Source organism: Pyxicephalus adspersus, chromosome 3 (assembly GCF_032062135.1).
Source record: "Pyxicephalus adspersus chromosome 3, UCB_Pads_2.0, whole genome shotgun sequence".
Classification (NCBI taxonomy): domain Eukaryota; kingdom Metazoa; phylum Chordata; class Amphibia; order Anura; family Pyxicephalidae; genus Pyxicephalus; species Pyxicephalus adspersus.
In genome coordinates, this window is record NC_092860.1 from 839,838 (window position 1) to 850,974 (window position 11,137).

Below are 11,137 nucleotides of genomic sequence, written 5' to 3' on the forward strand. Positions count from 1 at the left end.
GTACCAGGCGGTAAGTGGGATTGGTACCAGGCGGTTAGTGCTAGGCACCTGTTACTAATGTTACCATGTTACTATTATCAAGGTCCCAATCTTTCTTTCAATTTTCACAATCACAAAGATTTAATAGTTAAGTCATTATTGGCTAAACATATTCGCATTATGCCATTTAAGTTTATATCCACTCAGGCCTACATTGTCCTTAGGTTTCATCGTTATTACCGGTTTCCTGGCTCTCCAATATTTCTTTGGATGTAATTGTGTATTTTTGCATTTTATCTTTCTATATTTTACCTGCAATGTACAGCTATCACTGTGTGCTACAGAAGCCCTCCTTTTTTGTTCCCGGCTATCACTGGGGACTACAGAACCCCTCCCCATTGTTCCCAGCTATCACTGGGGACCACTGAGCCCCTCCCTATTGGTGTGGAGATAAGAGGAGGAAATGCTCTGTAGTCCCAGCACATTTTTGGGTTGGGGGTAATTGTTAGCATCAGTCTATAGGTCAGGACAAGGTTTAGGGTTGTGGGGCAATTTATAACTTGTTTTGGTGTTGGGGACTCCCCTGTCCTTCCCACTGGGTGTTGGGTTTTGGGGTCTCAGCAGAGAACAATACACATCAGATATAATTGGGCTACAGATCCTCCCTCATCATCCCCCCCTGCAGGTTGATGGAAGTCATTACCTTCTCCCCGATCTCGGTCTGGTCTCCCCCCGGCAGCACCTCCAGGTCGGTGAGCAGAGCGCAGGCTTCCAGAACCTTCCTGTAGTTCTTCTCATTATCTGTCCGGCCGAACAGAATGTTGTCCTTTAGGGTGGAGTTCTGTATCCAGGCCTGCTGGGAAACGTAGGCCACCGAACCCTAAAATCAAAGGAGGAGAAAGAATTCATGCAGCTGTGACCACAAATTCCTGTTAGGAGTAACCCCGGAGGGCAGATTTCTAATCACTGGAACAAATCAGCATCCCCGGGATTATGAAATGACATTTATTGATGACAACAATCCTACCGACCCTGACGGAGATGTCCCCTTCTATCTTCTCCATCTCCCCCAGAAGAGCCGACACCAAAGACGACTTTCCACAGCCAACGTGACCGACCACAGCGACCAGAGAGCCAGTGGGGACCAGGAAATTAATGCTGCGGGGAGAGTCAGAAAAATGTAAACGGTAGGTTGGACAATAAAGGTTAATGGGGGCTGCAGTACAATTGTGGGGTTTAGGTGGGACCTCTATCAGCACACATGGAATGGGGGGTACAACAACCGATGTCTTGGGAGGGGCCCGGCCCTATCTGTGTCAGCACCTTGTGGGATGTGTGAAGGACGGACTAAGAATGTTCCTATTTACCTCGGGCATAACAGAAAATCATTACATACATATTCCCAGCTGCACCCCCCAGGATGTGGAGCAATGACATTGGGGGTAAATGGAACCCCAACAGCCCCCCTTACCTGTATGGCTGCATGGCTCCTGGTCACCTGGGTGACACTGGACTATGGAATGATGGCAGCTGGTACCAGGCAAATAGGAAAGATGGGGGGGGGGGGTTAATTTTTCTGGAGTATGTATTGGGGGAAATGTCAGACAACTGGGAGCAGTAACACTGGGGTAACTATAGATGGCAGCGGAGAGAGCGGTGTCCTGAACACGTGTGACCACTATGGTAAATTGTAGATCTATCTCTCTTCTCTGGGTCCCGGATTCCCCTCCATGATTGATTGGCCCCCATAACATATAAGCAGCACTCCGCAGTATGTACACATGAGCTGCTACATTCAGGGGTGTAAAGAGAATATGGGGCCCAGGTGAAGTGGGAAAATGGAGCCCAACTATACATTACCATGGCAACCCATAGGTGTGTTTACTAATAAACTGGGTAAGGCGACTAAAATGGGAGTAGTTACCATGTGGGTGTGGCTAATATGGGTGTGGCTAACCAGCAATGTTATTGTCGGTTGCAGAATCCTTGCAGTTTGTCATCCATATTCCATAACCCCCACAACACCCAGATCCTTATTCCAGCCATACCCCCCCCCATACTATAATCTATAACCCCCAGATCAATATTCCAGCCATGAACCCCCCATACTATAATCTATAACACCCAGATCCTCAATACAGCCATACCCCCCCCCCATACTATAATCCATAACCCCCAGATCCTTATTCCAGCCATAAAATACCCCCCTGGCTATGGCTTGCATGGGGGTGGTGTGAGCCCAGGGAAGGGGCAAGGCGCAGAGTCTGAGCAGTATTCAGGTTTTCTCCAGTGCCCCTAGTGGTGAGGATGTTGCACTGCTGGAACACTGAGCCACACCCAGGTTGAGAACTGCCCGCCTGCGCAGGAGAGAGGTGTCTGCGCTGCAATGAGGAAGAGGTGAGTGTGACACCAGCCATGATCCCCGCCAGGTTCACATGACAATAAAATGAACTTGTATAGTTGCTGCCACCAATGTGTCCCTCCCTGGAATGAACCTTCCAGTTTACCTTCCATCCGCTAGCACAATCCATGTCTCCATCATACCTGGGCAATACTACGGTGGGGTATTTATATTTTCATGCCGTCACTAACCCCTAAATCTCCATTAAATCTCCATGCAGAAGATTAGATTTACTTAAAGTGGACCTGTCTGCAACCTTCCCAGTCTCCAGGACTCCATGTCCAGCCATTTTATTTTGTATTTTAGTCAGAGTTCTCCTTTATTACAGTGCACTACAATGACTTTCAGCTTTTAGTGACAATAGTTGTGGTGGCAGAATCGGTGGTGTCAGTGCCACCGATCGGGGAGTCACATGACAGCCAACGTGCGCTCTGTATAGGAGGATGGAGTAAGATTGTGGAGTGGGGAGCTCCGGATTCCATTTTTTTCTGACACATTGTAGGTCACGTTTGTATATTGTGGTGAGCTGCAGTGCTTGGCGTGCTTTACTGACACCCTGCAATGCCATGCATTACTTCAATGCTTAGTTTTGAAAGGGGCCCCAGGATGGTCATACAAGGGCCAGTTGTTTAAGATGATTGGACTGAGCAAGTGATGGCTGTGATATATTACCTGTAAGATTCTGTTACACCATTCAGACCACCAACTGCCCCTGACATGAATGGACTGTCCCTATTCATATCTGCAAACTGCCCCTGATATGTTAGGACTACCCCTCTTTATACCCCTAACTGCCCCTGATATATTTCTTTCACACATATTGAATATTATTCCCTTGTATTGACTTACATCTAAAACCTCCAAAGTTCTGGTCCCTTATTTCCATTCTACCCGGACCCAAATAATTCCGGGACCCCATACATCATCCCAACCTTCTAGGAAAGGAATTCATTACTGAGGTTCTTTTATTCATATTCTCTAATTTATATTCCTCTCGTAGTCTTACCTATCTGAAAGTATTTTATTCTCATATATATATTTTTTAATTCCGGCGAGGTTTCCAACAATGAAATATCTCTTGATGTCGGAAGTACACAGCGATTTCTCTGCTACTTCACATATTTATATATTTATATTATTTATTCTTTAGGAATTTCTTCTTCCTAGTCACCAATTGACATCTGATAAATAATAATAATATTAATAATAATAATATTGTATCACAGTACCACTATATATCCATTGCTGACACATATATACCAATGTATTGACCATGTATCTAAATATCATACTGATTAGATTTATATTTATCTATTGAAGACAGTCGCTATGTTTTAAACACATGATTTACTGATTACATGATTTATTTATTACTGCTTTAGGGCGCAGAAATTCCTCAATATTATGCATTTGATATATGTAGAATACTGTACATTAAACAGGGGTTGCAAATGACAGACAGATGACACAGGAGGAGGACAGGACCTTCTGAAAATGATGTCTTTTCTCTGTAACCTGAATACATTGTAACACTGAATTATCTGCGGTAACATTATAATGCAGTGGGATTTGCATGGCTATAATACACCCAATACTGGTTTGGATATAAGCAATGGTTGTGGGCAAAATAGAGCCCTGTGCACATAGGAAGTGGGGACCCCAAATGCTAAACATTTAAGATTTTTGCCTTGCTCAGTGTACCCTAAAACCAGCCAGGATGATCAGACTGTATAAGGTTTTGTTTAGGGAACATTAAAGCCTAACTCCAGCCAGAATATATTTTCATAAATGTCCTCATTGAAGGCTAGTTTTGGAGTAAAGAAATATCTCCGATTACATTTTTAATGTTATCAATGTCCCTCTGCGGTTTTGACCTCCTCGTGTGGTCATCAAGACCTCCAATCCTTTGCTACAAAGAAAGAAAAATTTCTATATCTGGAAAAAATCAAAATATATCTGTAGCACAAAAGTTGTAAAACGTCTTGCAGTTTACGTTTCTTCTTCCATGGACCAGCAATAAAAGTGAAAGGATAAGAAGAATTACAACAATTCCCAGTGACATTTTACCAGAATACATGGAGGTAAGTGAGGTGCAAATGCGATGAGAGGGAACTGCCTGGGATTCATTCACCAAGGATTCAGCAAATTTGGTTTAAAAGTTGGTGAATCCCACTGGTGCCATGGGGCAAATTAGTGAATGAGTCATATTCACCAATTAAAAATTGTCTAATCTGTTAGCAAATGAGCCCTCATTTATATGAATAATTTTAGAATAAATTCTTGTACAAGACAAATGCCATTTAATGTTTATTTTTCAGCTCTATATGTAACCGTTGCTTATTGTGCGTTTTTATGTTATTTAATTTTTTGACAGCTAACAATTGTTTTTGCTATTTTAGTACTGATGTAGGTGATTTCATGTAAAAACTTTTCCTCAAGCATTGTATACAAAGGTATTCGATTGTTTTCCTTTATGTTAAATTTGCTTTCCTTGGAAAACTAAAAACATAACAAAAAATAGCAATTGGTCACTCCATTCAAGTAATTGAAGCTTCTTATCACCACTTGCTGGGTAATTCTGGTAAATCTATCAGTGGTATTAAAGTGGTGATCAGATTTTAGAAACTAGAGAACAAACAAATGCTGACCTATTATCTTCTTTATAAGTATAAAGTTTACAAAAAGTCCATCAAGATGCAATTTACTATTACATTTACAGTTTTACTATTACTTGCAATATTTGTTAAAAAAATTGATGGAATAGTAAAAAAAAAAATAGAAAACTTACAAATTTAGAACCCTGACCCACAGGTGATCCAAGGGAAAACCTTTTATAAAGCATGAAGTATTCTGCTCCAACAGGAAAAATCTCCAGCATTGCAATGTAACACAATTATATTCTGTACATGTAATTCATCTTTGCTGAGCTAAACCTGCTTCCTGACAGGTCTATTCCACCACTCTTATTGTGAGGAATCCCATGTGGAAAATGAACCTCTTTCCACCCAGATGCCCCCTTGTCCTATTTAATTACCTTAAGTAAGTGACACCCTACTGACAACACTGACCCCTGGGGTACATCACTAATAACACTGACCCCTGGGGTATATCACTGACAACACTGACCCCTGGGGTAGGAGTCAGAAATGGAGACGGATCTGGGGGTTCTGGTAGATCATAGACTTAATAACAGCATGCAATGCCAAGCTGCAATATATAAAGCTAGTAAAGTACTTTCTTGAAATAAAAGAGGAATAGACTGCAGAGATGGAGACATAATCCTGTACAAAGCATTGGTCAGACCTCATCTGGAATATGCAGTCCAGTTTTGGGGATTAAGGATTTAAAAAAAAGATAACAGAGACTGCTGATCCAGGGAACATCCGATTGTCTCATGGAATCAGGAAGGAATTTTTTCCCCTGTTGAAGCAAATTGTACCCGGGGGTTTTTGCCTTCCTCTGGACCAACTATTTCTTATAGGGTTTTATATCTGGGATATGTTTATTTCCCTAGTGGGTGAACTTGATGGACTTATGTCTTTTTTCAACCTAACCTACTATGTAACTATGTAAGATAGGATAGAAAAAGTGAGAATGTAAATCTGAGAAGGGGCAGACAAGTGGGGAGATTGTGTATAATTCATTAAAAAATAAACCAAACTTTGAAATTATAAATGTGATCACTGGCCTCAGTAAGCACCAAAGCAGACCACTATCTTCCGGGGCCCCAAGGACTGCACAGTAAGTGCCAAAGGGCCACATGTAACCCCCGGCCTCATATTGGGCACCAGGCCTCTTTTATTTGAGTAAACTAAGCTTGCTGCAAATCTTTCACCTATATTTCTGTTCTTTCACCTAAAATTTTCCATGCGTTTTCCTATTTCTCCACAAGATGGCTCACTCAGCTGGCAGCAGCCTGATTTTTAACACAGTTGACAGTCTGGAGTTCCGCTCAGAAAGAGACGGAGAAAAGAAAAATAGGTACGGCTGTGTGTTCTGTGGCTGCGGTGGAAGACACGGCTGCATTTTCCTTTTTTTTTATGTTGATGGTTTAATCCGAAACCAAAATAGAAACTTAAAGAATCCGGTGTCTCCCCCTGGAGCAAATGTAGCACGTCCGAATTCCGTGCAAGAAGAGCAAAAGACACTTCCTGATTTTTTTGGACGATGGAACCTGCGGGCTACAAAGACAAACTGAATTGCTCCATCTGTCTGAATATTTACACCGATCCGGTGACACTGAGATGCGGACACAACTTCTGCCGGGTCTGTATCAACCATGAACTGGATACACAGGAAGGGTCCGGGGGTTACACCTGCCCTAAATGCAGGAAAAGGTTCCACGAGAGGCCCACGCTGCGGGGGGATGGAGATTTGTGTGCTTCGGATGATTGTTATATCACACAGCCATCGGAATATCAAATCTCGAACATCTTCTGCACTTATTGCATCCACGCCCCAGTACCGGCTGTGAAATCCTGCCTGCTGTGCGAAGCTTTCCTATGTGATGATCACCTGAGAGTCCACAGCAAGTCACCGGAACACGTCCTGTCCGATCCCAACACCTCCCTGGAAAACAGAAAATGCCCCATCCATAGGAAGATCCTGGAATATTACTGCTCCAAGGATGCCGTCTGCGTATGCGTGTCCTGCATCGCCTTCGGAGAACACCGAGGACACTTCGTGGAGCCTCTAAACGTGGCCTTCGAGAAGAAGACAGAGCGGCTTCGATACTTCCTGGAAAAACTGACTTCTAAGAAAAAAAGAGGAGAAAAAAGAGTCCGAAACTTGCAGAAGAGAAAGATGGAGGTGCAGGAAAAAGCCTCCGGCGTGACAAAAAGAGTCTCTGCCCTTTTCCGGGACATTCGGGAACAGCTGGACCTCCTGGAGAAGAGAGTTCTGAACGAGATCACGGGATGGGAAGAACACGTTTCCTTATCGGTTTCCGATCTCATCCAGCAATTGGAAGTCAAGAAGGACGAGCTGTCGGCAAAGATGCAGCACATCGAGGAGCTGTGTCACATGACCGACCCGGTCACCGTCCTGCAGAGAAGAGACGACCTTTGCGACCCTCAGGACGGAGATGACGAAGCCAGGGAGCGAGATTATAAAAGGATCTACGAGTCGGAGGATCTGGACGAGGGACTCATCTCGGTGACTTTACACGCCGGATTGGCCGATATCATGACCGGCATCAAGAGAGGGATCTACGTCTCGGAATCATTGGATATTCTGCTGGATCTGAACAGCGCCGGTAATTACGTCACCGTCTCCGGGGACCTGAAAACCGTTTCCTGGTCGGAGATCAACCAATATCGCCCAGAGACGCCCGAGAGGTTCCAGTACTGCCAGGTCATAAGCATCCGAAGCTTCACCTCCGGGCGGAACTATTGGGAAGTGGAGACCAACGAGTCCGGGGATTGGATGATCGGGGTCTGTTACCCCAGCATTGACAGGAAGGGGGTCCAGTCCTATATTGGGAACAATCACAAATCTTGGGGGTTGTGCAAGTTTAATAATGAATATTCAGTCATCCATTGCAGTGAGGTCAGTCAGATCCCCTGCTGTGTGTCCTGCCAGAGTTTTAGAATTTATTTGGATTACGAGGCCGGCCAGTTGTCCTTTTATGAACTTCGGGGTTCCATCAGACACCTGCACACCTTCTCGGCCACCTTCACCGAACCCCTCCATGCCGTGTTTTATGTTTGGGGGGACTGGGTGAGAATCAAGAGCTGAGAAGGGGAAGAAGAGGAGCAACGAAACCAGGGAGGGAGGCAAATTTTTCAAAGTTTTGTAAAGGGTATTGTGTCTGGGACGATCAACCCCCATATTTCTCAGCCTATCGCAGCCTATCGCAGGGTTCTTGTGAGATTGGGGTTGCAGAAATTCTATTGTTTAGGATTTCAAGGATGGGGATCCGGCTGAAGCCAGGGGAGGGGGGGGGAGGGGGGGGGGGTTATTTTATTTTTGGGGTAAAATTATGTTCAAAAGACGGTTAGGATTGGGGCTCCAAAAAAAGTGCCCAAAGGGGTCTTTTTTTCAGTTGGGATTTCCCCCATTTGGATTTCAATTGTTTCCTGGAAGTAAAGAGAAATCTCCCAAGCCATAAAAATACCATGGCTGTCAGTAGTATAGTGGGGTAAGTAGTCCTGTTTCTTCTTACTGCATTCATTCGGCTTCACATTGCATTCTCTGGCGAAGTAAAACAATTAGAAATAACAATAAGAAGAAACAAGACTCCTTCCCCTACTATGCTATATATAATTCTCTGACTTACCTGTCAGTATAAACTCCGCGGGGTCCAGGCATTGGCTGCTGTACAATAGAACGAGCGATGCCGCTACTACAACTCCCAGCATTACTATAAAATGCGGGGCCACACATAGGCAGAGAGGCCGCTGGTCTATAGAGTGATGTCGGGAATTGTAGTAGCGGTGGGCCAGGTGCAATTCATATTAATAAAATATTCATATTAATTATTTTGGGGGCCAAAAAAAAGGCCGTTTCAGGACTGATTTTAACACTCGTTTTAGGGACTGTTCATTTTTATGCTTTTTAGATTTCCATACAGAAGTTTTTTCTCAATGTAAATATTGTTATAGAGGTGTGGTGATGTGGAATTCTATGTATGATTTGTTATGAAATGTGTATATGTGGGGTTGTGTTTGTTACATATGCAACCACAGCTTCCTGAAACATTACCAGGTCATTGTGCTTTACCTGTTCTCCCCACAAGGGGTCAGCGGACTAAAAAGAATTCACTCCCTATGTGGCTGAAAGTACTGAAACTGAACTGGGATGTTGGGAGCTCCCTCTACAGGTCAATTTGCAAATTACATTTGTCACAAAAAAAAAAGCGTGCAGAGCCAGTCTGTATGATTGTGAGATTCATGGAAGAATTGTGGGAAGGCCAGAGACACAAAGTATTGTTTGTTTGTGAATGTTTTCAGAATAAAGAATGAAAATTAAACCCTGCAGCTGATTCCGACCTTTGGCCTATTGCAGAGCCTGATCGCCAGGAGAATCCTCGACATGAATCCCTAAGGGTCTGGGCAGAAGAGCTGACACTCTAATGTCCCCCCACAGTCACACACTATTATTATATATTTATATAGCTCTGACATATACCATAGTGCTGTACAGAGAAGTGCTGTACAGAGATCACTGAGCCAGTCCCATCAGTCTCTGTACAGAGCTCTGACATATACTGTGGCGCTGTATGGGAGGGGCTGCAGGAAGTTCTCCAGGGATTGTGTGAACCCACAGGAAGTCGGTGTAACACTCTGCGGCTTTGTATGAGACGCTCTGATTCACGGCGTGACTTTGCAGAAACATTATAATAAGTTCTGCAGACAAGCTGAAATTTCCGATCAGACTGGCAGTCTGTGACAGTCTCATATTGCAGGTGGTAGCAAGGCATATGATTATATTTGGAGGTGGAACCTATTATGAGTTTGATATATGAAGGTTTTATTTATAATAAATTGAATTATAGAAATAATATCAGAACTATAGGCACATTGGGGGAATATTTTCCAGCTCATACTTAAGCCAATAAAGAATTTGTTTTGTCTCGGTGTTGCGGGGATGTGTCCGGCGGGGGTCATTAGATGGTCCTGTATCCTTTAAAACATATTGGGCTGTGCTGGTCCCTTTAAGAGATGTTTGTGGGCGGGGCAGTGACACAGAGCAGGAATTGGTAGTAAGGGAGGGGGAGGGGCCTGACTCCTCCAATAATGGAAAATGAAATTGGTCAGCCTCAGTTTCTGGAGACACCAAGGGGTTTCTGTTATTTTGTCATGTTTGGTGACCGGTCATGTGATGGTCTTCTCCAGCATGTTGGAAGGAGGTCTGTCTGCTGGGGTTGGATGGCCCCTTTAAGGGGAGGAGCTGAGTCTGGGAATAAGGGTGAAGGGTTGGAAGATCGGAAGGATGGACATAGGGTGTTGCTTTTCCTTCTCCCGGGAAGAGGAGGAGCTAGAGAAGGAATGACCCTGCAGGGGGTGGAGAATAAGAAGGGATAAGTATTGATGGGCGGAGCTATCTATGGGGAGGCGGGGAAAGGCAGAGTATTCCATGAAATAGGGCGGGGCTAGATGGATTCTTCCAAGGAAATAGGCGTGGCATAGTGAGGCAGGGCGGGGCTATCCTGTGTTGTGGCAGGAAAGGGGCGTGTCTCCCTGCGTAGTGGTGCCGTAGGCGGGGCTCGGTCCGGCGGGGTCGGGTGACGTCACGCTGGTGGCGGTCCCGGTTTGGTGTCGGTGATGGAGCTGGAGGACGGGTTGGTGTATCAGGAGGAGGCCGGGGCCTCCATGTCGGAGCGGGTGTCCGCTCTGGCCGCCTCCATATACCGGGAGATGGAGCGGCTAATCGGCCGCTACGAGGAGGAGGCGGTGAAGGAGTTGATGCCGCTGGTGGTGGCCGTGCTGGAGAACCTGGAGGCGGCCTGCACGGAGAGACACGAACAGGAGGCCGAGCTGGAGCTTCTGAGGGAAGACAACGAGCAGCTTATCACCCAGTACGAGCGGGAGAAGGCGCTGAGGAAGCACGCCGAGGAGGTACTTATAGGTCCTACTTACCCCAAATACCCCCCCTATATACCCCCTTATGTACCCCCTATATACCCCAATACCTAACCCCTATGTACCCCATATGTACCCTGATACCTACCTTATCCACCCCTGATATCACCCAGTACGAGCGGGAGGCGCTGAGGAAGCTCACCAAGGAGGTACTTATAGATTATACCCCCCTATA

At 45.0% G+C, this 11,137-nt stretch overlaps 3 protein-coding genes across 3 annotated transcripts in view; 2 read left to right on the forward strand and 1 right to left on the reverse strand.

The window, feature by feature from the left end:
* Positions 1-1,156, reverse strand: part of LOC140325436 (ATP-binding cassette sub-family C member 3-like) — a 44,942-nt gene extending 43,786 nt beyond the window's left edge. Inside the window, exons 1-2 of the mRNA XM_072403268.1 lie at positions 1,011-1,156; positions 683-859 (exon numbers count right to left, since the gene is read on the reverse strand). Coding sequence (XP_072259369.1) covers positions 683-859; positions 1,011-1,043 — 210 coding nt within the window. The 5' untranslated portion in view covers positions 1,044-1,156. The remainder of the gene's footprint in view (positions 1-682; positions 860-1,010) is intronic.
* Positions 1,157-6,355: 5,199 nt separating this feature from the next.
* On the forward strand, positions 6,356-8,288 carry LOC140325440 (E3 ubiquitin/ISG15 ligase TRIM25-like). The gene has a single exon (XM_072403273.1). It carries the CDS (start codon positions 6,548-6,550, stop codon positions 8,114-8,116), a length of 1,569 nt encoding a protein of 522 aa, XP_072259374.1. The 5' UTR covers positions 6,356-6,547; the 3' UTR covers positions 8,117-8,288.
* Positions 8,289-10,537: 2,249 nt separating this feature from the next.
* LOC140325349 (C-Jun-amino-terminal kinase-interacting protein 4-like) overlaps positions 10,538-11,137 on the forward strand; it is a 29,775-nt gene continuing 29,175 nt past the window's right edge. Inside the window, exon 1 of the mRNA XM_072403175.1 lies at positions 10,538-10,938. Within this exon, the coding sequence (XP_072259276.1) occupies positions 10,645-10,938 (294 nt within the window). The 5' untranslated portion in view covers positions 10,538-10,644. The remainder of the gene's footprint in view (positions 10,939-11,137) is intronic.

Excerpts from the sequence above, each read along its gene's own strand:
- LOC140325440 (XM_072403273.1), top strand. The coding sequence starts at position 6,548 with ATGGAACCTGCGGGCTACAAAGACAAACTGAATTGCTCCATCTGTCTG.